Source organism: Ascaphus truei, unplaced genomic scaffold (genome assembly GCF_040206685.1).
Source record: "Ascaphus truei isolate aAscTru1 unplaced genomic scaffold, aAscTru1.hap1 HAP1_SCAFFOLD_777, whole genome shotgun sequence".
NCBI classification, from domain to species: Eukaryota; Metazoa; Chordata; class Amphibia; order Anura; family Ascaphidae; genus Ascaphus; species Ascaphus truei.
Window position 1 is genome coordinate 95,007 of NW_027457112.1, and position 27,243 is coordinate 122,249.

General features: G+C 47.8%; 1 protein-coding gene across 1 annotated transcript in view; it reads right to left on the reverse strand.

Annotated features, from left to right (window-relative positions):
- The window catches only part of LOC142486200 (large neutral amino acids transporter small subunit 3-like), a 131,350-nt gene that overhangs the window by 94,474 nt on the left and 9,633 nt on the right, over positions 1–27,243 (reverse strand). The window contains exons 2-4 of the mRNA XM_075584842.1: positions 5,049–5,204; positions 2,711–2,924; positions 1,479–1,534 (exon numbers count right to left, since the gene is read on the reverse strand). Of these exons, the coding sequence (XP_075440957.1) occupies positions 1,479–1,534; positions 2,711–2,924; positions 5,049–5,202 (424 nt within the window). The 5' untranslated portion in view covers positions 5,203–5,204. The remainder of the gene's footprint in view (positions 1–1,478; positions 1,535–2,710; positions 2,925–5,048; positions 5,205–27,243) is intronic.

Here is a 27,243-nt window from a genome sequence, read left to right on the forward strand (position 1 = left end):
GAGGATATCTGATAGAGATGCAGAGAGAGAGGATATCTGATAGAGATGCAGAGAGAGAGGATATCTGATAGAGATGCAGAGAGAGCGGATATCTGATAGAGATGCAGAGAGAGCGGATATCTGATAGAGATGCAGAGAGAGAGGATATCTGATAGAGATGCAGAGAGAGAGGCTATCTGATAGAGATGCAGAGAGAGAGGATATCTGATAGAGATGCAGAGAGAGAGGATATCTGATAGAGATGCAGAGAGAGCGGATATCTGATAGAGATGCAGAGAGAGCAGATATCTGATAGAGATGCAGAGAGAGGATATCTGATAGAGATGCAGAGAGCGCGGATATCTGATAGAGATGCAGAGAGAGCGGATATCTGATAGAGATGCAGAGAAAGGATATCTGATAGAGATGCAGAGAGCGGATATCTAATAGAGATGCAGAAAGAGAGGATATCTGATAGAGATGCAGAGAGAGAGGATATCTGATAGAGATGCAGAGAGAGAGAGAATATCTGATAGAGATGTAGAGAGAGAGGATATCTGATAGAGATGCAGAGAGAGAGGATATCTGATAGAGATGCAGAGAGAGAGGATAATTGATAGAGATGCAGAGAGAGCGGATATCTGATAGAGATGCAGAGAGAGGATATCTGATAGAGATGCAGAGAGAGAGGATATCTGATAGAGATGCAGAGAGAGAGGATATCTGATAGAGATGCAGAGAGAGAGGATATCTGATAGAGATGCAGAGAGAGAGGATATCTGATAGAGATGCAGAGAGAGAGGATATCTGATAGAGATGCAGAGAGAGAGGATATCTGATAGAGATGCAGAGAGAGAGGATATCTGATAGAGATGCAGAGAGCGCGGATATCTGATAGCGATGCAGAGAGAGAGGATATCTGATAGAAATGCAGAGAGAGAGGATATCTGATAGAGATGCAGAGAGAGGATATCTGATAGAGATGCAGAGAGAGAGGATATCTGATAGAGATGCAGAGAGAGAGGATATCTGATAGAGATGCAGAGAGAGAGGATATCTGATAGAAATGCAGAGAGAGAGGATATCTGATAGAGATGCAGAGAGAGGATATCTGATAGAGATGCAGAGAGAGAGGATATCTGATAGAGATGCAGAGAGAGAGGATATCTGATAGAGATGCAGAGAGAGCGGATATCTGATAGAGATGCAGAGAGAGCGGATATCTGATAGCGATGCAGAGAGAGAGGATATCTGATAGAGATGCAGAGAGAGGATATCTGATAGAGATGCAGAGAGAGCGGATATCTGATAGAGATGCAGAGAGAGAGGATATCTGATAGAGATGCACAGAGAGCGGATATCTGATAGAGATGCAGAGAGAAGACAGGATACAAGTTCTCACACCATAACCGGGTGTTCCTTCCATTCAGGGATCATGATGTAACAAACCCATATCGCACCATATTGCATCTCCCAGATAGTGCCCGTGAGCTACTTACCTGAAGGGTCATATCCAGAGAGAGCCATCAGAGAGCAGGAGAGAGCAAAGCAGAAGCTGAGAGAAATGAGACAGATGTGTTACCCTCTGATACACGACACAACATGGTTACACACTCTTATACATGTGATACAACATGCTTACATACTCTGAAATGTGCCACAACATGTTTATATACTTGACTACAACATGCTTGCATGAATTGATACATGTGATACAACATGCTTGCATAAACTGATACACGTGAGACAACATGCTTACATAAACTGATACACGTGGGACAACATGCTTACATAAACTGATACACATGAGACAATATGCTTACTGATACACGTAACACAACATGCTTACATAAACTGATACAAGCGAGACAACATGCTTACATAAACTGATACACGTGAGACAACATGCTTACATAAACTGATACACGTGAGACAACATGCTTACATAACCTGATACACGTGAGACAACATACTTACATACTGGTACACGTAACAACATGCTTACATACTGGTACATGTAACACAACATGCTTACATACTGGTACACGTAACAACATGCTTACATACGGCTACATGTTACACAACATGCTTACATACTGGTACACATAACACAACATGCTTACATACTGGTACACGTAACACAACATGCTTACATACTGGTACACGTAACACAACATGCTTACATACTGGTACACGTAACACAACATGCTTACATACTGGTACATGTAACACAACATGCTTACATACTGGTACACGTAACAACATGCTTACATACTGGTACATGTAACACAACATGCTTACATACTGGTACATGTAACACAACATGCTTACATACTGGTACACGTAACACAACATGCTTACATATTGGTACATGTAAAACAACATGCTTACATACTGGTACACGTAACACAACATGCTTACATACTGGTACACGTAACAACATGCTTACATATTGGTACATGTAAAACAACATGCTTACATACTGGTACACGTAACACAACATGCTTACATACTGGTATACAGAAAACATCTATTCTATGAGCCACAGAGGAAAATTTCTGTACGGAGCACATTGGAGAATAAATGGTACTTCCTACATTCCTGATGTGATGTAGTGTGCAGCAATTCTTTACCAGATTAACACAATGCTGTGTCATATGGAGATGCACAGACACGCTGGGCTATGACATGCTTTCTATGTGTCGGTGGGAGTACACACAGACACACTTACCTCCCCACTAATCTCAGCGGGCGGGGTCCATATCGATCCATTAACAATCCCAAAGGGAGGGTTGTTGCACTTAACAGAAATGTGCCAATAGTGAACCCCAAATTCAGCATTTCCTCTTGGGCCGCACATGTCAGCCAGGGCTGTGGTAACGAGGCATTATCGGCACCCCCGGAATGGGGTAACGGGGAGTTCTCATCCTCAGACGAGTTCGTACCTGGAGACAGAGATCTTATGAGAATTTTCCAGTGAGCGGAGGAGAATATGCACTTAGGGAGATATCACAATCTGTATCACGTTGTAGCATAACCTAGGGGCACGTTGTATGTAATGTCTACATCTTACCTACTTAATAGTGAGAGAATGGGACCCTGCGGAGCACAAACACTGAGTCCTGCCAATTTCCCTCTCTATACTCTCACATCCTACTTTTATCAGGCGGCCTGCAGAAAGCTGGGAAAGGGTTATTCCGATGAAAGTGACCTCACTACACATTATTCTAATGAAATTGACCTCACTACACATTATTCTAATGAAAGTGACCTCACTACACATTATTCCAATGAACGTGACCTCACTACACATTATTCCAATGAACGTGACCTCACTACACATTATTCCAATGAAAGTGACCTCACTACACATTATTCTAATGAAAGTGACCTCACTACACATTATTCCGATGAAAGTGACCTCACTACACATTATTCCAATGAAAGTGACCTCACTACACATTATTCCAATGAACGTGACCTCACTACACATTATTCCAATGAACGTGACCTCACTACACATTATTCCAATGAAAGTGACCTCACTACACATTATTCTAATGAAAGTGACCTCACTACACATTATTCCAATGAACGTGACCTCACTACACATTATTCTAATGAAATTGACCTCACTACACATTATTCTAATGAAAGTGACCTCACTACACATTATTCCAATGAACGTGACCTCACTACACATTATTCCAATGAACGTGACCTCACTACACATTATTCCAATGAAAGTGACCTCACTACACATTATTCTAATGAAAGTGACCTCACTACACATTATTCCGATGAAAGTGACCTCACTACACATTATTCCAATGAAAGTGACCTCACTACACATTATTCCAATGAACGTGACCTCACTACACATTATTCCAATGAACGTGACCTCACTACACATTATTCCAATGAAAGTGACCTCACTACACATTATTCTAATGAAAGTGACCTCACTACACATTATTCCAATGAAAGTGACCTCACTACACATTATTCCGATGAAAGTGACCTCACTACACATTATTCTAATAATAGTGACCTCACTACACATTATTCTAATGAAAGTGACCTCACTACACATTATTCCGATGAAAGTGACCTCACTACACATTATTCTAATAAAAGTGACCTCACTACACATTATTCCAATGAAAGTGACCTCACTACACATTATTCTAATGAAAGTGACCTCACTACACATTATTCCAATGAAAGTGACCTCACTACACATTATTCTAATGAAAGTGACCTCACTACACATTATTCTAATGAAAGTGACCTCACTACACACTATTTCAATGAAAGTGACCTCACTACACATTATTCCAATGAAAGTGACCTCACTACACATTATTCTAATGAAAGTGACCTCACTACACATTATTCCAATGAAAGTGACCTCACTACACATTATTCTAATGAAAGTGACCTCACTACACATTATTTCAACGAAAGTGACCTCACTACACATTATTCCAATGAAAGTGACCTCACTACACATTATTCTAATGAAAGTGACCTCACTACACATTATTCCAATGAAAGTGACCTCACTACACATTATTCCGATGAAAGTGACCTCACTACACATTATTCCAATGAAAGTGACCTCACTACACATTATTCCAATGAAAGTGACCTCACTACACATTATTCTAATGAAAGTGACCTCACTACACATTATTCTAATGAAAGTGACCTCACTACACATTATTCTAATGAAAGTGACCTCACTACACATTATTCTAATGAAAGTGACCTCACTACACATTATTCTAATGAATGAGCTGAGATTGTAGGTTGTGATGCAGGTAATGGCCAATGCTCAGATTAGTACCATTCATATAAACTGCTTATTTGTTTTGTCGTATTTTAGACACAGGGACCAGGAAAAGACTCAACGGGCCACAGGCCTCTGCTAAAGTTGTCACCTTGTAGTGTGAGAGTCAGGCTCGATGGTCTTTACTGTAGCTACTTCTATGTCTGAGTCCTCTGCTGTGTGAGGGACAATGTTGTCATTGGTGGAATGGTGATATTGTGACCGAGCTTGGACAGACCTGTGCAGAGCTGGGAGTAGAATCCTTCCTGCTGTAACATGATGAGCAGTGAGCCCCATCCAAATAGAACTGCAGAGAAGAGGAGATTTTCCAGGACCGCAGTGCAAGCGATCCACCAGCGGCGAGCAAACGCAGTCTGCAGAGAGGGAGCCATGTCTGCGGGAGACGGAGGGATAGTCAATGGGACAAGGACAGAGGAAGAAGAAGATGAGGAAGGAATGAGAGATGGCAGAGGAAGAGGATGAGGAAGGAGTGAGACAGAGGGCAGAGGAAGAAGGTGAGGAAGGAATGAGACAGGGCAGAAGAAGATGAGGAAGGAATGAGGGCAGGGGAAAAAGATGAGGAAGGAGTGAGACACAGGGCAGAGGGAGAAGATGAGGAAGGAGTGAGACAGAAAGCAGGGGAAGAAGATGAGAAAGTAGTGAGAGAGGGCAGAGGAAGAAGATGAGGAAGGAATGAGACAGAAGGCAGAGGAAGAAGGTGAGGAAGGAATTAGACAAGGCAGAAGAAGATGAGGAAGGAATGAGAGAGGCCAGAGGAAGAAGATGAGGAAGGGATGAGAGATGACAGAAGAAGAAGATTAGGAAGGAATGAGAGAGGGCAGAGAAAGAAGATGAGGAAGGAATGAGAGAGGACAGAGGAAGAAGATGAGAGTGCAGAAGAAGAAGATGAGGAAGGAATGAGAGAGGACAGAAGAAGATGAGGAAGGAATGAGAGATGTTAGAGGAAGAAGATGAGGAAGGAATGAGAGAGGACAGAGGAAGAAGATGAGAGAGGGCAGAAGAAGAAGATGAGGAAGGAATGAGAGCGGGCAGAAGAAGAAGATGAGGAAAGAATGAGAGATGTCAGAGGAAGAAGATGAGGAAGGAGTGAGACAGAGGAAGATGAGGAAGGAGTGAGACAGAGGAAGAAGATGAGGAAGGAGAGACAGGGGGCAGAGGAAGAAGATGAGGGAGAGAGACAGAGGAAAGAGGGAGGAGATGGGGAAAGAGTTAGACAGAGTGCAGAGGAAGAAGATGAGGATGGAGTGAGAAAGAGGAAGATGATGAGGAAGGAATGCGGGAGGGCAGAGGAAGAAGATGAGGAAGGACTGAGACAGAGGGCAGAGGAAGAAGATGAGGAAGGAGTGAGACAGGAAGAAGATGAGGAAGGAGTGAGAGGAAGAAGATGAGGGAGTGAGAGAGGGCAGAGGAAGAAGATTGTATTGTATTGTATGTCTTTATTTATATAGCGCCATTAATGTACATAGCGCTTCACAGTAGCAATACACGTGGTAATCAAATAAATAACAGATAATATAAATAACAGGTCACGGGAATAAGTGCTTCAGACATAAAAGTAACATTAAGGAAGAGGAGTCCCTGCTCCGAGGAGCTTACAGTCTAATTCGTAGGTAGGGAGAACGTACAGAGACAGTAGGAGGGAGTTCTGGTAAGTGCGCCTGCAGGGGGCCAAGCTTTATGTATCATGTGTTCAGAATATCTACAGTGCTATTCATATGCTTGTTTAAGCAAGTGTGTCTTAAGGTGGGTCTTAAAGGTGGATAGAGAGGGTGCTAGTTCGGTATTGAAGAGAAGGGCATTCCAGAGGTGTGGGGCAGTCAGTAAAAAAGGTTTAAGGCGGGAGAGGGCTTTAGATGCAAACGGGGTAGAAAGAAGACATCCTTGAGAAGAACGCAAGAGTCGGGATGGTGCATAACGAGAAATTAGGGCTGAGATGTAAGGAGGGGCAGAAGAGTGTAAAGCTTTAAAAGTGAGGAGAAGAATGGAGTGTGAGATGCGGGATTTGATCGGAAGCCAGGAGAGGGATTTCAGGAAGTGAGATGCTGAGACAGATCTAGGAAAGAGTAGCGTGACTCTGGAAGCAGCGTTTAGGATAGATTGTAGGGGAGACGGATGAGAGGCAGGAAGGCCGGACAGCAGGAGGTTACAGTAATCAAGACGGGAGAGAATGAGGGCCTGAGTCAGAGTTTTTGCAGTCGAGCAACAGAGGAAAGGGCGTATCTTAGTGATATTGCGGAGGAAAAAGCGACAGGTTTTAGAAACGTTTTGAATGTGAGAGGAAAATGTGAGAGAGGAATCGAGTGTAACCCCTAGGCAGCGTACTTGGGCTACTGGGTAAATGATCGTACTTCCAACAGTAATGTGGAAGGAGGTAGTGGGGCCAGGTTTGGGAGGAAGTACTGTATGAGGAGTTCTGTTTTTGCCATGTTGAGTTTAAGACGGCGGAGGGCCATCCAGGATGATATCGCAGAGAGACATTCAGAAAATTTGGTTTGTACAACAGGTGTAAGGTCGGGTGTTGAAAACTAAATTTGTGTGTCGTCAGCGTCGAGGTGATATTTAAACCCAAGAGATGTTATTACGTCACCTAGAGAGAGTGTGTACAGAGAAAAGAGAAGAGGTCCCAGGACAGAGCCCTGGGGTACCCCCACAGAGAGATCAATAGAGGAGGAGGTATGACCAGGTGTGTTCATCTCTCATATCAGCAGAGGGACGGCGCAGAGAGGCTGAGGGACGAGGCAGAGGGACGGCGCAGAGAGGCTGAGGGACGAGGCAGAGGGACGGCTCAGAGAGGCTGAGGGACGAGGCAGAGGGACGGCTCAGAGAGGCTGAGGGACGAGGCTGAGGGACGAGGCAGAGAGGCATGGGGACGGCGCAGAGAGGCAGAGGGACGGCACATAGAGGCAGAGAGACAGCGCAGAGAAACCACGCAGAGAGACAGCGCAGAGAGGCAGAGGGATAGCACAGAGGCAGAGGGACATGGCAGACACAGAGGTACAGCACATAGATTCCATCCAACCTCTGTTGTTGCTAATGGCTACTTAGAAATATATGTTTGGATTCTCTGGATACCCTTGTAAATTCCCTGTGCATTTTCCTATCTAGTTTTCCCTTCCAAGTCTGCGTAACTTTGTTATATGATTTCTTTACATCTTGTAAAACTTAGGGCGCAATCCTACATGATTTCATTTGTCCTCGTCTTGAGTTGCAGCATCCAGAAGTGGGGTATTACCAATGATGTATAAAATAACGTCTGCACCTACTTTCTGCTGTAACTACAACACAACTTAATCTAGGACCTATTCTCAAGTCTGTTTATGAGTCTTTCTGATTTTGGCCAGGTCTGGAAAGCTCATATACAACTATGAAAATGTTGGCCTAAATACTGTAAGTCCTCAACAAAATCCAAGAAGAACGCTGCACTTTGAGCATTTGGCTTCTGTTCATCTTTATTTCTCTGAAGACTGTGTTTCCCCATCTTATACAAAATGATTTCTCATGTGTAAGAGGGTGGAGGACAGGGAAGACTCTCGAGAAAGAGCGAGAAGTCCCATCAGAGAGGAGGAGAATGTGGGGAGTAAAGGATGGAGCCAAGAACATTGTGAGAGAGAAGTGAGACATTTCTATGGATTGTAAAATTTAAAGGTGACAAAGGTGGATTTATTGAATAATTATTAATGCCTAATACCGGATAAATCATACGCCAAGTGCAGACTCTACTACGTTGCAAGCTTTTCCAAACACTGAAAACATAAATGGGAGAAGAGCCACCGGATAAGGAGTGGTTGGAGGGGGGCCAGTAAGTTGGAGCTTCTGGAAGGCACCCAACCAACTGCTAAGATCTATGTTAGAGTATTAAAACATGGCCCCTCATGCAACCTGACACAGCACACATGCCAACATTGGAAATCTTCGGGGAGACTTGGGCAGGAACAGAAAGGAATCTCTTAATCAGCCGATCACTTAACTCACTCATTGAGTGAAATCACATTGTGGGTATAGCAGATAAATATGATTTTTTATTTAGGGTAAACATTTGGGAGTCTCCATGACACACAGGGGACTGAACACAAACAGGTCCAAACCTAAGCTTAAGCCCTTTGGTTTGCAATGTGTGCATTTCCCCTGGCAGTGCAGGAGTTAACCCTAGTTCTCCTTCGTTTGTTGTATATTAGACGATACATAAATTAAATAGATGCAGATATATATAATAAATATGATCATTGTAGCTTTTAAATGGCAATATTTAATAAACATGCAAAGCAACATATGTTAATATGTATGTGTAACAAGCAGACACATTCACATATACATGTGTAACAAGCAGACGTATATGTGAATATGTATGTGTAACAAGCAGACACATTCACATATTCACATATACATGTGTAACAAGCAGACGTATATGTGAATATGTATGTGTAACAAGCAGACGTATATGTGAATATGTATGTGTAACAAGCAGACACATTCACATATTCACATATACATGTGTAACAAGCAGACGTATATGTGAATATGTATGTGTAACAAGCAGACGTATATGTGAATATGTATGTGTAACAAGCAGACGTATATGTGAATATGTATGTGTAACAAGCAGACACATTCACATATTCACATATACATGTGTAACAAGCAGACGTATATGTGAATATGTATGTGTAACAAGCAGACACATTCACATATTCACATATACATGTGTAACAAGCAGACGTATATGTGAATATGTATGTGTAACAAGCAGACGTATATGTGAATATGTATGTGTAACAAGCAGACACATTCACATATTCACATATACATGTGTAACAAGCAGACGTATATGTGAATATGTATGTGTAACAAGCAGACACATTCACATATACATGTGTAACAAGCAGACGTATATGTGAATATGTATGTGTAACAAGCAGACACATTCACATATTCACATATACATGTGTAGCAAGCAGACGTATATGTGAATATGTATGTGTAACAAGCAGACGTATATGTGAATATGTATGTGTAACAAGCAGACGTATATGTGAATATGTATGTGTAACAAGCAGACGTATATGTAAATATGTATGTGTAACAAGCAGACGTATATGTGAATATGTATGTGTAACAAGCAGACGTATATGTGAATATGTATGTGTAACAAGCAGACGTATATGTGAATATGTATGTGTAACAAGCAGACACATTCACATATTCACATATACATGTGTAGCAAGCAGACGTATATGTGAATATGTATGTGTAACAAGCAGACGTATATGTGAATATGTATGTGTAACAAGCAGACGTATATGTGAATATGTATGTGTAACAAGCAGACGTATATGTAAATATGTATGTGTAACAAGCAGACGTATATGTGAATATGTATGTGTAACAAGCAGACGTATATGTGAATATGTATGTGTAACAAGCAGACGTATATGTGAATATGTATGTGTAACAAGCAGACGTATATGTGAATATGTATGTGTAACAAGCAGACGTATATGTGAATATGTATGTGTAACAAGCAGACACATTCACATATTCACATATACATGTGTAACAAGCAGACGTATATGTGAATATGTATGTGTAACAAGCAGACGTATATGTGAATATGTATGTGTAACAAGCAGACGTATATGTGAATATGTATGTGTAACAAGCAGACGTATATGTGAATATGTATGTGTAACAAGCAGACGTATATGTGAATATGTATGTGTAACAAGCAGACGTATATGTGAATATGTATGTGTAACAAGCAGACGTATATGTGAATATGTATGTGTAACAAGCAGACGTATATGTGAATATGTATGTGTAACAAGCAGACGTATATGTGAATATGTATGTGTAACAAGCAGACGTATATGTGAATATGTATGTGTAACAAGCAGACGTATATGTGAATATGTATGTGTAACAAGCAGACGTACTGTATCTGTGAATATGTATGTGTAACAAGCAGAAGTATATGTGAATATGTATGTGTAACAAGCAGACGTATCTGTGAATATGTATGTGTAACAAGCAGACGTATATGTGAATATGTATGTGTAACAAGCAGATGTATATGTGAATATGTGTGTGTAACAAGCAGACGTATATGTGAATATGTATGTGTAACAAGCAGACATATCTGTGAATATGTGTGTGTAACAAGCAGACGTATCTGTGAATATGTATGTGTAACAAGCAGACGTATATGTGAATATGTATGTGTAACAAGCAGACGTATATGTGAATATGTATGTGTAACAAGCAGACGTATACTGTATGTGAATATGTATGTGTAACAAGCAGACGTATATGTGAATATGTATGTAACAAGCAGACGTATATGTGAATATGTATGTGTAACAAGCAGACGTATATGTGAATATGTATGTAACAAGCAGACGTATATGTGAATATGTATGTGTAACAAGCAGACATATCTGTGAATATGTATGTGTAACAAGCAGATGTATATGTGAATATGTATGTGTAACAAGCAGACGTATATGTGAATATGTATGTGTAACAAGCAGACGTATCTGTGAATATGTATGTGTAACAATCAGACGTATCTGTGAATATGTATGTTAACCATGTGTATCTAGAACACAGAAAGAAGCAGCATGTAACACTTCTCCCCAGTGTATCCTGGTCACTTCTCTATTTCCAGGACCCCGGGATATGAGGATAGATTTAGTGTGTCGGAGGAAAGGACACATGATGAGGTCTTTGGGTAGTTATTGAAATCCATGAAAGAACTCCATGTGGGAAAGTGTAGAGTGCTGCAGCCACCTCCCCGATGGGATTGTACTCGGGAGGAGTGTAACAGATAGGAACGGCTGCTATATCCCTATGTGGGAAAGTGTAGAGTGCTGCAGCCACCTCCCTGATGGGATTGTACTCGGGAGGAGTGTAACAGATAGGAACGGCTGCTAGATCCCTATGTGGGAAAGTGTAGAGTGCTGCAGCCACCTCCCTGATGGGATTGTACTCGGGAGGAGTGTAACAGATAGGAACGGCTGCTATATCCCTATGTGGGAAAGTGTAGAGTGCTGCAGCCACCTCCCTGGTGGGATAGTACTCGGGAGGAGTGTAACAGATAGGAACGGCTGCTATATCCCTATGTGGGAAAGTGTAGAGTGCGGCAGCCACCTCCCTGATGGGATTGTACTCGGGAGGAGTGTAACAGATAGGAACGGCTGCTATATCCCTATGTGGGAAAGTGTAGAGTGCTGCAGCCACCTCCCTGATGGGATTGTACTCGGGAGGAGTGTAACAGATAGGAACGGCTGCTATATCCCTATGTGGGAAAGTGTAGAGTGCTGCAGCCACCTCCCTGATGGGATTGTACTCGGGAGGAGAGTAACAGATAGGAACGGCTGCTATATCCCTATGTGGGAAAGTGTAGAGTGCTGCAGCCACCTCCCCGATGGGATTGTACTCGGGAGGAGTGTAACAGATAGAGACGGCTGCTATATCCCTATGTGGGAAAGTGTAGAGTGCTGCAGCCACCTCCCTGATGGGATTGTGCTCGGGAGGAGTGTAACAGATAGGAACGGCTGCTATATCCCTATGTGGGAAAGTGTAGAGTGCTGCAGCCACCTCCCTGATGGGATTGTGCTCGGGAGGAGTGTAACAGATAGGAACGGCTGCTATATCCCTATGTGGGAAAGTGTAGAGTGCTGCAGCCACCTCCCTGATGGGATTGTACTCGGGAGGAGTGTAACAGATAGGAACGGCTGCTATATCCCTATGTGGGAAAGTGTAGAGTGCTGCAGCCACCTCCCTGATGGGATTGTACTCGGGAGGAGAGTAACAGATAGAGACGGCTGCTATATCCCTATGTGGGAAAGTGTAGAGTGCTGCAGCCACCTCCCTGATGGGATTGTACTCGGGAGGAGTGTAACAGATAGGAACGGCTGCTATATCCCTATGTGGGAAAGTGTAGAGTGCTGCAGCCACCTCCCTGATGGGATTGTGCTCGGGAGGAGTGTAACAGATAGGAACGGCTGCTATATCCCTATGTGGGAAAGTGTAGAGTGCTGCAGCCACCTCCCTGATGGGATTGTACTCGGGAGGAGTGTAACAGATAGGAACGGCTGCTATATCCCTATGTGGGAAAGTGTAGAGTGCTGCAGCCACCTCCCTGATGGGATTGTACTCGGGAGGAGTGTAACAGATAGGAACGGCTGCTATATCCCTATGTGGGAAAGTGTAGAGTGCTGCAGCCACCTCCCTGATGGGATTGTACTCGGGAGGAGTGTAACAGATAGGAACGGCTGCTATATACCTATGTGGGAAAGTGTAGAGTGCTGCAGCCACCTCCCTGATGGGATTGTACTCGGGAGGAGTGTAACAGATAGGAACGGCTGCTATATCCCTATGTGGGAAAGTGTAGAGTGCTGCAGCCGCCTCCCTGATGGGATTGTACTCGGGAGGAGAGTAACAGATAGGAACGGCTGCTATATCCCTATGTGGGAAAGTGTAGAGTGCTGCAGCCACCTCCCCGATGGGATTGTACTCGGGAGGAGTGTAACAGATAGAGACGGCTGCTATATCCCTATGTGGGAAAGTGTAGAGTGCTGCAGCCACCTCCCTGATGGGATTGTGCTCGGGAGGAGTGTAACAGATAGGAACGGCTGCTATATCCCTATGTGGGAAAGTGTAGAGTGCTGCAGCCACCTCCCTGATGGGATTGTGCTCGGGAGGAGTGTAACAGATAGGAACGGCTGCTATATCCCTATGTGGGAAAGTGTAGAGTGCTGCAGCCACCTCCCTGATGGGATTGTACTCGGGAGGAGTGTAACAGATAGGAACGGCTGCTATATCCCTATGTTGGAAAGTGTAGAGTGCTGCAGCCACCTCCCTGATGGGATTGTGCTCGGGAGGAGTGTAACAGATAGGAACGGCTGCTATATCCCTATGTGGGAAAGTGTAGAGTGCTGCAGCCACCTCCCTGATGGGATTGTACTCGGGAGGAGTGTAACAGATAGGAACGGCTGCTATATCCCTATGTGGGAAAGTGTAGAGTGCTGCAGCCGCCTCCCTGATGGGATTGTACTCGGGAGGAGAGTAACAGATAGGAACGGCTGCTATATCCCTATGTGGGAAAGTGTAGAGTGCTGCAGCCACCTCCCTGATGGGATTGTACTCGGGAGGAGAGTAACAGATAGGAACGGCTGCTATATCCCTATGTGGGAAAGTGTAGAGTGCTGCAGCCACCTCCCCGATGGGATTGTACTCGGGAGGAGTGTAACAGATAGGAACGGCTGCTATATCCCTATGTGGGAAAGTGTAGAGTGCTGCAGCCACCTCCCTGATGGGATTGTACTCGGGAGGAGTGTAACAGATAGGAACGGCTGCTATATCCCTATGTGGGAAAGTGTAGAGTGCTGCAGCCGCCTCCCTGATGGGATTGTACTCGGGAGGAGTGTAACAGATAGGAACGGCTGCTATATCCCTATGTGGGAAAGTGTAGAGTGCTGCAGCCACCTCCCTGATGGGATTGTACTCGGGAGGAGTGTAACAGATAGAGACGGCTGCTATATCCCTATGTGGGAAAGTGTAGAGTGCTGCAGCCACCTCCCTGATGGGATTGTACTCGGGAGGAGTGTAACAGATAGGAACGGCTGCTATATCCCTATGTGGGAAAGTGTAGAGTGCTGCAGCCGCCTCCCTGATGGGATTGTACTCGGGAGGAGTGTAACAGATAGGAACGGCTGCTATATCCCTATGTGGGAAAGTGTAGAGTGCTGCAGCCACCTCCCTGATGGGATTGTACTCGGGAGGAGTGTAACAGATAGGAACGGCTGCTATATCCCTATGTGGGAAAGTGTAGAGTGCTGCAGCCACCTCCCTGATGGGATTGTACTCGGGAGGAGTGTAACAGATAGGAACGGCTGCTATATCCCTATGTGGGAAAGTGTAGAGTGCTGCAGCCACCTCCCTGATGGGATTGTACTCGGGAGGAGTGTAACAGATAGGAACGGCTGCTATATCCCTATGTGGGAAAGTGTAGAGTGCTGCAGCCGCCTCCCTGATGGGATTGTACTCGGGAGGAGTGTAACAGATAGGAACGGCTGCTATATCCCTATGTGGGAAAGTGTAGAGTGCTGCAGCCACCTCCCTGATGGGATTGTACTCGGGAGGAGTGTAACAGATAGGAACGGCTGCTATATCCCTATGTGGGAAAGTGTAGAGTGCTGCAGCCGCCTCCCTGATGGGATTGTACTCGGGAGGAGTGTAACAGATAGGAACGGCTGCTATATCCCTATGTGGGAAAGTGTAGAGTGCTGCAGCCGCCTCCCTGATGGGATTGTACTCGGGAGGAGTGTAACAGATAGGAACGGCTGCTATATCCCTATGTGGGAAAGTGTAGAGTGCTGCAGCCGCCTCCCTGATGGGATTGTACTCGGGAGGAGAGTAACAGATAGGAACGGCTGCTATATCCCTATGTGGGAAAGTGTAGAGTGCTGCAGCCGCCTCCCTGATGGGATTGTACTCGGGAGGAGTGTAACAGATAGAGACGGCTGCTATATCCCTATGTGGGAAAGTGTAGAGTGCGGCAGCCACCTCTCTGATGGGATTGTACTCGGGAGGAGTGTAACAGATAGGAACGGCTGCTATATCCCTATGTGGGAAAGTGTAGAGTGCTGCAGCCACCTCCCTGATGGGATTGTACTCGGGAGGAGTGTAACAGATAGGAACGGCTGCTATATCCCTATGTGGGAAAGTGTAGAGTGCTGCAGCCACCTCCCTGATGGGATTGTACTCGGGAGGAGTGTAACAGATAGGAACGGCTGCTATATCCCTATGTGGGAAAGTGTAGAGTGCTGCAGCCACCTCCCTGATGGGATTGTACTCGGGAGGAGTGTAACAGATAGGAACGGCTGCTATATCCCTATGTGGGAAAGTGTAGAGTGCTGCAGCCACCTCCCTGATGGGATTGTACTCGGGAGGAGTGTAACAGATAGGAACGGCTGCTATATCCCTATGTGGGAAAGTGTAGAGTGCTGCAGCCACCTCCCTGATGGGATTGTACTCGGGAGGAGTGTAACAGATAGGAACGGCTGCTAGATCCCTATGTGGGAAAGTGTAGAGTGCGGCAGCCGCCTCCCTGATGGGATTGTACTCGGGAGGAGTGTAACAGATAGAGACGGCTGCTATATCCCTATGTGGGAAAGTGTAGAGTGCTGCAGCCACCTCCCTGATGGGATTGTACTCGGGAGGAGTGTAACAGATAGGAACGGCTGCTATATCCCTATGTGGGAAAGTGTAGAGTGCTGCAGCCGCCTCCCTGATGGGATTGTACTCGGGAGGAGTGTAACAGATAGGAACGGCTGCTATATCCCTATGTGGGAAAGTGTAGAGTGCTGCAGCCACCTCCCTGATGGGATTGTACTCGGGAGGAGTGTAACAGATAGGAACGGCTGCTATATCCCTATGTGGGAAAGTGTAGAGTGCTGCAGCCACCTCCCTGATGGGATTGTACTCGGGAGGAGTGTAACAGATAGGAACGGCTGCTATATCCCTATGTGGGAAAGTGTAGAGTGCTGCAGCCGCCTCCCCGATGGGATTGTACTCGGGAGGAGTGTAACAGATAGGAACGGCTGCTATATCCCTATGTGGGAAAGTGTAGAGTGCTGCAGCCACCTCCCTGATGGGATTGTACTCGGGAGGAGTGTAACAGATAGAAACGGCTGCTATATCCCTATGTGGGAAAGTGTAGAGTGCTGCAGCCACCTCCCTGATGGGATAGTACTCGGGAGGAGTGTAACAGATAGGAACGGCTGCTATATCCCTATGTGGGAAAGTGTAGAGTGCTGCAGCCACCTCCCTGATGGGATTGTACTCGGGAGGAGTGTAACAGATAGAAACGGCTGCTATATCCCTATGTGGGAAAGTGTAGAGTGCTGCAGCCACCTCCCTGATGGGATTGTACTCGGGAGGAGGAGAGTAACAGAAAGGAACGGCTGCTATATCCCTATGTGGGAAAGTGTAGAGTGCTGCAGCCGCCTCCCTGATGGGATTGTACTCGGGAGGAGTGTAACAGATAGGAACGGCTGCTATATCCCTATGTGGGAAAGTGTAGAGTGCTGCAGCCGCCTCCCTGATGGGATTGTACTCGGGAGGAGTGTAACAGATAGGAACGGCTGCTATATCCCTATGTGGGAAAGTGTAGAGTGCTGCAGCCACCTCCCTGATGGGATTGTACTCGGGAGGAGTGTAACAGATAGGAACGGCTGCTATATCCCTATGTGGGAAAGTGTAGAGTGCTGCAGCCGCCTCCCTGATGGGATTGTACTCGGGAGGAGTGTAACAGATAGGAACGGCTGCTATATCCCTATGTGGGAAAGTGTAGAGTGCTGCAGCCACCTCCCTGATGGGATTGTACTCGGGAGGAGTGTAACAGATAGGAACGGCTGCTATATCCCTATGTGGGAAAGTGTAGAGTGCTGCAGCCACCTCCCTGATGGGATTGTACTCGGGAGGAGAGTAACAGATAGAGACGGCTGCTATATCCCTATGTGGGAAAGTGTAGAGTGCTGCAGCCGCCTCCCTGATGGGATAGTACTCGGGAGGAGTGTAACAGATAGGAACGGCTGCTATATCCCTATGTGGGAAAGTGTAGAGTGCTGCAGCCACCTCCCTGATGGGATTGTACTCGGGAGGAGTGTAACAGATAGGAACGGCTGCTATATCCCTATGTGGGAAAGTGTAGAGTGCTGCAGCCACCTCCCTGATGGGATTGTACTCGGGAGGAGTGTAACAGATAGGAACGGCTGCTATATCCCTATGTGGGAAAGTGTAGAGTGCTGCAGCCACCTCCCTGATGGGATTGTACTCGGGAGGAGTGTAACAGATAGGAACGGCTGCTATATCCCTATGTGGGAAAGTGTAGAGTGCTGCAGCCACCTCCCTGATGGGATTGTACTCGGGAGGAGTGTAACAGATAGGAACGGCTGCTATATCCCTATGTGGGAAAGTGTAGAGTGCTGCAGCCACCTCCCTGATGGGATTGTACTCGGGAGGAGTGTAACAGATAGGAACGGCTGCTATATCCCTATGTGGGAAAGTGTAGAGTGCTGCAGCCACCTCCCTGATGGGATTGTACTCGGGAGGAGTGTAACAGATAGGAACGGCTGCTATATCCCTATGTGGGAAAGTGTAGAGTGCTGCAGCCACCTCCCTGATGGGATAGTACTCGGGAGGAGTGTAACAGATAGAGACGGCTGCTATATCCCTATGTGGGAAAGTGTAGAGTGCTGCAGCCACCTCCCTGATGGGATTGTACTCGGGAGGAGTGTAACAGATAGGAACGGCTGCTATATCCCTATGTGGGAAAGTGTAGAGTGCTGCAGCCACCTCCCTGATGGGATTGTACTCGGGAGGAGTGTAACAGATAGGAACGGCTGCTAGATCCCTATGTGGGAAAGTGTAGAGTGCGGCAGCCGCCTCCCTGATGGGATTGTACTCGGGAGGAGTGTAACAGATAGGAACGGCTGCTATATCCCTATGTGGGAAAGTGTAGAGTGCTGCAGCCACCTCCCTGATGGGATTGTACTCGGGAGGAGTGTAACAGATAGGAACGGCTGCTATATCCCTATGTGGGAAAGTGTAGAGTGCTGCAGCCACCTCCCTGATGGGATTGTACTCGGGAGGAGTGTAACAGATAGAGACGGCTGCTATATCCCTATGGGGGAAAGTGTAGAGTGCTGCAGCCACCTCCCTGATGGGATTGTACTCGGGAGGAGAGTAACAGATAGGAACGGCTGCTATATCCCTATGTGGGAAAGTGTAGAGTGCTGCAGCCACCTCCCTGATGGGATTGTACTCGGGAGGAGTGTAACAGATAGGAACGGCTGCTATATCCCTATGTGGGAAAGTGTAGAGTGCTGCAGCCACCTCCCTGATGGGATTGTACTCGGGAGGAGTGTAACAGATAGGAACGGCTGCTATATCCCTATGTGGGAAAGTGTAGAGTGCTGCAGCCACCTCCCTGATGGGATTGTACTCGGGAGGAGTGTAACAGATAGGAACGGCTGCTATATCCCTATGTGGGAAAGTGTAGAGTGCTGCAGCCGCCTCCCCGATGGGATTGTACTCGGGAGGAGTGTAACAGATAGGAACGGCTGCTATATCCCTATGTGGGAAAGTGTAGAGTGCTGCAGCCACCTCCCTGATGGGATTGTACTCGGGAGGAGTGTAACAGATAGGAACGGCTGCTATATCCCTATGTGGGAAAGTGTAGAGTGCTGCAGCCACCTCCCTGATGGGATTGTACTCGGGAGGAGTGTAACAGATAGAAACGGCTGCTATATCCCTATGTGGGAAAGTGTAGAGTGCTGCAGCCACCTCCCTGATGGGATTGTACTCGGGAGGAGGAGAGTAACAGAAAGGAACGGCTGCTATATCCCTATGTGGGAAAGTGTAGAGTGCTGCAGCCGCCTCCCTGATGGGATTGTACTCGGGAGGAGTGTAACAGATAGGAACGGCTGCTATATCCCTATGTGGGAAAGTGTAGAGTGCTGCAGCCGCCTCCCTGATGGGATTGTACTCGGGAGGAGTGTAACAGATAGGAACGGCTGCTATATCCCTATGTGGGAAAGTGTAGAGTGCTGCAGCCACCTCCCTGATGGGATTGTACTCGGGAGGAGTGTAACAGATAGGAACGGCTGCTATATCCCTATGTGGGAAAGTGTAGAGTGCTGCAGCCGCCTCCCTGATGGGATTGTACTCGGGAGGAGTGTAACAGATAGGAACGGCTGCTATATCCCTATGTGGGAAAGTGTAGAGTGCTGCAGCCGCCTCCCTGATGGGATAGTACTCGGGAGGAGTGTAACAGATAGGAACGGCTGCTATATCCCTATGTGGGAAAGTGTAGAGTGCTGCAGCCACCTCCCTGATGGGATTGTACTCGGGAGGAGAGTAACAGATAGAGACGGCTGCTATATCCCTATGTGGGAAAGTGTAGAGTGCTGCAGCCGCCTCCCTGATGGGATAGTACTCGGGAGGAGTGTAACAGATAGGAACGGCTGCTATATCCCTATGTGGGAAAGTGTAGAGTGCTGCAGCCACCTCCCTGATGGGATTGTACTCGGGAGGAGTGTAACAGATAGGAACGGCTGCTATATCCCTATGTGGGAAAGTGTAGAGTGCTGCAGCCACCTCCCTGATGGGATTGTACTCGGGAGGAGTGTAACAGATAGGAACGGCTGCTATATCCCTATGTGGGAAAGTGTAGAGTGCTGCAGCCACCTCCCTGATGGGATTGTACTCGGGAGGAGTGTAACAGATAGAGACGGCTGCTATATCCCTATGTGGGAAAGTGTAGAGTGCTGCAGCCACCTCCCTGATGGGATTGTACTCGGGAGGAGTGTAACAGATAGGAACGGCTGCTATATCCCTATGTGGGAAAGTGTAGAGTGCTGCAGCCACCTCCCTGATGGGATTGTACTCGGGAGGAGTGTAACAGATAGGAACGGCTGCTATATACCTATGTGGGAAAGTGTAGAGTGCTGCAGCCGCCTCCCTGATGGGATTGTACTCGGGAGGAGTGTAACAGATAGGAACGGCTGCTATATCCCTATGTGGGAAAGTGTAGAGTGCTGCAGCCACCTCCCTGATGGGATTGTACTCGGGAGGAGTGTAACAGATAGGAACGGCTGCTATATCCCTATGTGGGAAAGTGTAGAGTGCGGCAGCCGCCTCCCTGATGGGATTGTACTCGGGAGGAGTGTAACAGATAGGAACGGCTGCTATATCCCTATGTGGGAAAGTGTAGAGTGCTGCAGCCACCTCCCTGATGGGATTGTACTCGGGAGGAGAGTAACAGATAGGAACGGCTGCTATATCCCTATGTGGGAAAGTGTAGAGTGCTGCAGCCACCTCCCTGATGGGATTGTACTCGGGAGGAGTGTAACAGATAGGAACGGCTGCTATATCCCTATGTGGGAAAGTGTAGAGTGCTGCAGCCGCCTCCCCGATGGGATTGTACTCGGGAGGAGTGTAACAGATAGGAACGGCTGCTATATCCCTATGTGGGAAAGTGTAGAGTGCTGCAGCCACCTCCCTGATGGGATTGTACTCGGGAGGAGTGTAACAGATAGGAACGGCTGCTATATCCCTATGTGGGAAAGTGTAGAGTGCTGCAGCCGCCTCCCTGATGGGATTGTACCCGGGAGGAGTGTAACAGATAGGAACGGCTGCTATATCCCTATGTGGGAAAGTGTAGAGTGCTGCAGCCACCTCCCTGATGGGATTGTACTCGGGAGGAGTGTAACAGATAGGAACGGCTGCTATATCCCTATGTGGGAAAGTGTAGAGTGCTGCAGCCACCTCCCTGATGGGATTGTACTCGGGAGGAGTGTAACAGATAGAAACGGCTGCTATATCACTATGTGGGAAAGTGTAGAGTGCTGCAGCCACCTCCCTGATGGGATAGTACTCGGGAGGAGTGTAACAGATAGGAACGGCTGCTATATCCCTATGTGGGAAAGTGTAGAGTGCTGCAGCCACCTCCCTGATGGGATTGTACTCGGGAGGAGTGTAACAGATAGGAACGGCTGCTATATCCCTATGTGGGAAAGTGTAGAGTGCTGCAGCCACCTCCCTGATGGGATTGTGCTCGGGAGGAGTGTAACAGATAGGAACGGCTGCTATATCCCTATGTGGGAAAGTGTAGAGTGCTGCAGCCACCTCCCTGATGGGATTGTACTCGGGAGGAGTGTAACAGATAGGAACGGCTGCTATATCCCTATGTGGGAAAGTGTAGAGTGCTGCAGCCATCTCCCTGATGGGATTGTACTCGGGAGGAGTGTAACAGATAGGAACGGCTGCTATATCCCTATGTGGGAAAGTGTAGAGTGCTGCAGCCACCTCCCTGATGGGATTGTGCTCGGGAGGAGTGTAACAGATAGGAACGGCTGCTATATCCTTATGTGGGAAAGTGTAGAGTGCTGCAGCCGCCTCCCTGATGGGATTGTACTCGGGAGGAGTGTAACAGATAGAGACGGCTGCTATATCCCTATGTGGGAAAGTGTAGAGTGCTGCAGCCACCTCCCTGATGGGATTGTACTCGGGAGGAGTGTAACAGATAGGAACGGCTGCTATATCCCTATGTGGGAAAGTGTAGAGTGCTGCAGCCGCCTCCCTGATGGGATTGTACTCGGGAGGAGTGTAACAGATAGGGACGGCTGCTATATCCCTATGTGGGAAAGTGTAGAGTGCTGCAGCCACCTCCCTGATGGGATTGTGCTCGGGAGGAGTGTAACAGATAGGAACGGCTGCTATATCCCTATGTGGGAAAGTGTAGAGTGCTGCAGCCACCTCCCTGATGGGATTGTACTCGGGAGGAGTGTAACAGATAGGAACGGCTGCTATATCCCTATGTGGGAAAGTGTAGAGTGCTGCAGCCACCTCCCTGATGGGATTGTGCTCGGGAGGAGTGTAACAGATAGGAACGGCTGCTATATCCCTATGTGGGAAAGTGTAGAGTGCTGCAGCCACCTCCCTGATGGGATTGTACTCGGGAGGAGTGTAACAGATAGAAACGGCTGCTATATCCCTATGTGGGAAAGTGTAGAGTGCTGCAGCCACCTCCCTGATGGGATTGTACTCGGGAGGAGTGTAACAGATAGGAACGGCTGCTATATCCCTATGTGGGAAAGTGTAGAGTGCTGCAGCCACCTCCCTGATGGGATTGTACTCGGGAGGAGTGTAACAGATAGGAACGGCTGCTATATCCCTATGTGGGAAAGTGTAGAGTGCTGCAGCCACCTCCCCGATGGGATTGTACTCGGGAGGAGTGTAACAGATAGGAACGGCTGCTATATCCCTATGTGGGAAAGTGTAGAGTGCTGCAGCCACCTCCCTGATGGGATTGTACTCGGGAGGAGTGTAACAGATAGGAACGGCTGCTATATCCCTATGTGGGAAAGTGTAGAGTGCTGCAGCCACCTCCCTGATGGGATTGTACTCGGGAGGAGTGTAACAGATAGGAACGGCTGCTATATCCCTATGTGGGAAAGTGTAGAGTGCTGCAGCCACCTCCCTGATGGGATTGTACTCGGGAGGAGTGTAACAGATAGGAACGGCTGCTATATCCCTATGTGGGAAAGTGTAGAGTGCTGCAGCCACCTCCCTGATGGGATAGTACTCGGGAGGAGTGTAACAGATAGGAACGGCTGCTATATCCCTATGTGGGAAAGTGTAGAGTGCTGCAGCCACCTCCCTGATGGGATTGTACTCGGGAGGAGTGTAACAGATAGGAACGGCTGCTATATCCCTATGTGGGAAAGTGTAGAGTGCTGCAGCCACCTCCCTGATGGGATTGTACTCGGGAGGAGTGTAACAGATAGGAACGGCTGCTATATCCCTATGTGGGAAAGTGTAGAGTGCTGCAGCCACCTCCCTGATGGGATTGTACTCGGGAGGAGTGTAACAGATAGGAACGGCTGCTATATCCCTATGTGGGAAAGTGTAGAGTGCTGCAGCCACCTCCCTGATGGGATAGTACTCGGGAGGAGTGTAACAGATAGGAACGGCTGCTATATCCCTATGTGGGAAAGTGTAGAGTGCTGCAGCCGCCTCCCTGATGGGATTGTACTCGGGAGGAGAGTAACAGATAGGAACGGCTGCTATATCCCTATGTGGGAAAGTGTAGAGAGCTGCAGCCACCTCCCTGATGGGATTGTACTCGGGAGGAGTGTAACAGATAGGAACGGCTGCTATATCCCTATGTGGGAAAGTGTAGAGTGCTGCAGCCACCTCCCTGATGGGATTGTACTCGGGAGGAGTGTAACAGATAGGAACGGCTGCTGCTATATCCCTATGTGGGAAAGTGTAGAGTGCTGCAGCCGCCTCCCTGATGGGATTGTACTCGGGAGGAGTGTAACAGATAGGAACGGCTGCTATATCCCTATGTGGGAAAGTGTAGAGTGCTGCAGCCACCTCCCCGATGGGACTGTACTCGGGAGGAGTGTAACAGATAGGAATGGCTGCTATATCCCTATGTGGGAAAGTGTAGAGTGCTGCAGCCACCTCCCTGATGGGATTGTGCTCGGGAGGAGTGTAACAGATAGGAACGGCTGCTATATCCCTATGTGGGAAAGTGTAGAGTGCTGCAGCCGCCTCCCTGATGGGATTGTACCCGGGAGGAGTGTAACAGATAGGAACGGCTGCTATATCCCTATGTGGGAAAGTGTAGAGTGCTGCAGCCGCCTCCCTGATGGGATTGTACCCGGGAGGAGTGTAACAGATAGGAACGGCTGCTATATCCCTATGTGGGAAAGTGTAGAGTGCTGCAGCCGCCTCCCTGATGGGATTGTACCCGGGAGGAGTTTAACAGATAGGAACGGCTGCTATATCCCTATGTGGGAAAGTGTAGAGTGCTGCAGCCACCTCCCTGATGGGATAGTACTCGGGAGGAGTGTAACAGATAGGAACGGCTGCTATATCCCTATGTGGGAAAGTGTAGAGTGCTGCAGCCACCTCCCTGATGGGATTGTACTCGGGAGGAGAGTAACAGATAGAGACGGCTGCTATATCCCTATGTGGGAAAGTGTAGAGTGCTGCAGCCGCCTCCCTGATGGGATTGTACTCGGGAGGAGTGTAACAGATAGGAACGGCTGCTATATCCCTATGTGGGAAAGTGTAGAGTGCTGCAGCCGCCTCCCTGATGGGATTGTACTCGGGAGGAGTGTAACAGATAGGAACGGCTGCTATATCCCTATGTGGGAAAGTGTAGAGTGCTGCAGCCACCTCCCTGATGGGATTGTACTCGGGAGGAGTGTAACAGATAGGAACGGCTGCTATATCCCTATGTGGGAAAGTGTAGAGTGCTGCAGCCACCTCCCTGATGGGATTGTACTCGGGAGGAGTGTAACAGATAGAAACGGCTGCTATATCCCTATGTGGGAAAGTGTAGAGTGCTGCAGCCACCTCCCTGATGGGATTGTACTCGGGAGGAGTGTAACAGATAGGAACGGCTGCTATATCCCTATGTGGGAAAGTGTAGAGTGCTGCAGCCACCTCCCTGATGGGATTGTACTCGGGAGGAGTGTAACAGATAGAAACGGCTGCTATATCCCTATGTGGGAAAGTGTAGAGTGCTGCAGCCACCTCCCTGATGGGATTGTACTCGGGAGGAGGAGAGTAACAGAAAGGAACGGCTGCTATATCCCTATGTGGGAAAGTGTAGAGTGCTGCAGCCGCCTCCCTGATGGGATTGTACTCGGGAGGAGTGTAACAGATAGGAACGGCTGCTATATCCCTATGTGGGAAAGTGTAGAGTGCTGCAGCCGCCTCCCTGATGGGATTGTACTCGGGAGGAGTGTAACAGATAGGAACGGCTGCTATATCCCTATGTGGGAAAGTGTAGAGTGCTGCAGCCACCTCCCTGATGGGATTGTACTCGGGAGGAGTGTAACAGATAGGAACGGCTGCTATATCCCTATGTGGGAAAGTGTAGAGTGCTGCAGCCACCTCCCTGATGGGATTGTACTCGGGAGGAGTGTAACAGATAGGAACGGCTGCTATATCCCTATGTGGGAAAGTGTAGAGTGCTGCAGCCACCTCCCTGATGGGATTGTACTCGGGAGGAGTGTAACAGATAGGAACGGCTGCTATATCCCTATGTGGGAAAGTGTAGAGTGCTGCAGCCACCTCCCTGATGGGATTGTACTCGGGAGGAGTGTAACAGATAGAGACGGCTGCTATATCCCTATGTGGGAAAGTGTAGAGTGCTGCAGCCACCTCCCTGATGGGATTGTACTCGGGAGGAGTGTAACAGATAGGAACGGCTGCTATATCCCTATGTGGGAAAGTGTAGAGTGCTGCAGCCACCTCCCTGATGGGATTGTACTCGGGAGGAGTGTAACAGATAGGAACGGCTGCTATATCCCTATGTGGGAAAGTGTAGAGTGCTGCAGCCACCTCCCTGATGGGATTGTACTCGGGAGGAGTGTAACAGATAGGAACGGCTGCTATATCCCTATGTGGGAAAGTGTAGAGTGCTGCAGCCACCTCCCTGATGGGATTGTACTCGGGAGGAGTGTAACAGATAGGAACGGCTGCTATATCCCTATGTGGGAAAGTGTAGAGTGCGGCAGCCGCCTCCCTGATGGGATTGTACTCGGGAGGAGTGTAACAGATAGGAACGGCTGCTATATCCCTATGTGGGAAAGTGTAGAGTGCTGCAGCCACCTCCCTGATGGGATTGTACTCGGGAGGAGAGTAACAGATAGGAACGGCTGCTATATCCCTATGTGGGAAAGTGTAGAGTGCTGCAGCCACCTCCCTGATGGGATTGTACTCGGGAGGAGTGTAACAGATAGGAACGGCTGCTATATCCCTATGTGGGAAAGTGTAGAGTGCTGCAGCCGCCTCCCCGATGGGATTGTACTCGGGAGGAGTGTAACAGATAGGAACGGCTGCTATATCCCTATGTGGGAAAGTGTAGAGTGCTGCAGCCACCTCCCTGATGGGATTGTACTCGGGAGGAGTGTAACAGATAGGAACGGCTGCTATATCCCTATGTGGGAAAGTGTAGAGTGCTGCAGCCGCCTCCCTGATGGGATTGTACCCGGGAGGAGTGTAACAGATAGGAACGGCTGCTATATCCCTATGTGGGAAAGTGTAGAGTGCTGCAGCCACCTCCCTGATGGGATTGTACTCGGGAGGAGTGTAACAGATAGGAACGGCTGCTATATCCCTATGTGGGAAAGTGTAGAGTGCTGCAGCCACCTCCCTGATGGGATTGTACTCGGGAGGAGTGTAACAGATAGGAACGGCTGCTATATCACTATGTGGGAAAGTGTAGAGTGCTGCAGCCACCTCCCTGATGGGATAGTACTCGGGAGGAGTGTAACAGATAGGAACGGCTGCTATATCCCTATGTGGGAAAGTGTAGAGTGCTGCAGCCACCTCCCTGATGGGATTGTACTCGGGAGGAGTGTAACAGATAGGAACGGCTGCTATATCCCTATGTGGGAAAGTGTAGAGTGCTGCAGCCACCTCCCTGATGGGATTGTGCTCGGGAGGAGTGTAACAGATAGGAACGGCTGCTATATCCCTATGTGGGAAAGTGTAGAGTGCTGCAGCCACCTCCCTGATGGGATTGTACTCGGGAGGAGTGTAACAGATAGGAACGGCTGCTATATCCCTATGTGGGAAAGTGTAGAGTGCTGCAGCCACCTCCCTGATGGGATTGTACTCGGGAGGAGTGTAACAGATAGGAACGGCTGCTATATCCCTATGTGGGAAAGTGTAGAGTGCTGCAGCCACCTCCCTGATGGGATTGTGCTCGGGAGGAGTGTAACAGATAGGAACGGCTGCTATATCCTTATGTGGGAAAGTGTAGAGTGCTGCAGCCGCCTCCCTGATGGGATTGTACTCGGGAGGAGTGTAACAGATAGAGACGG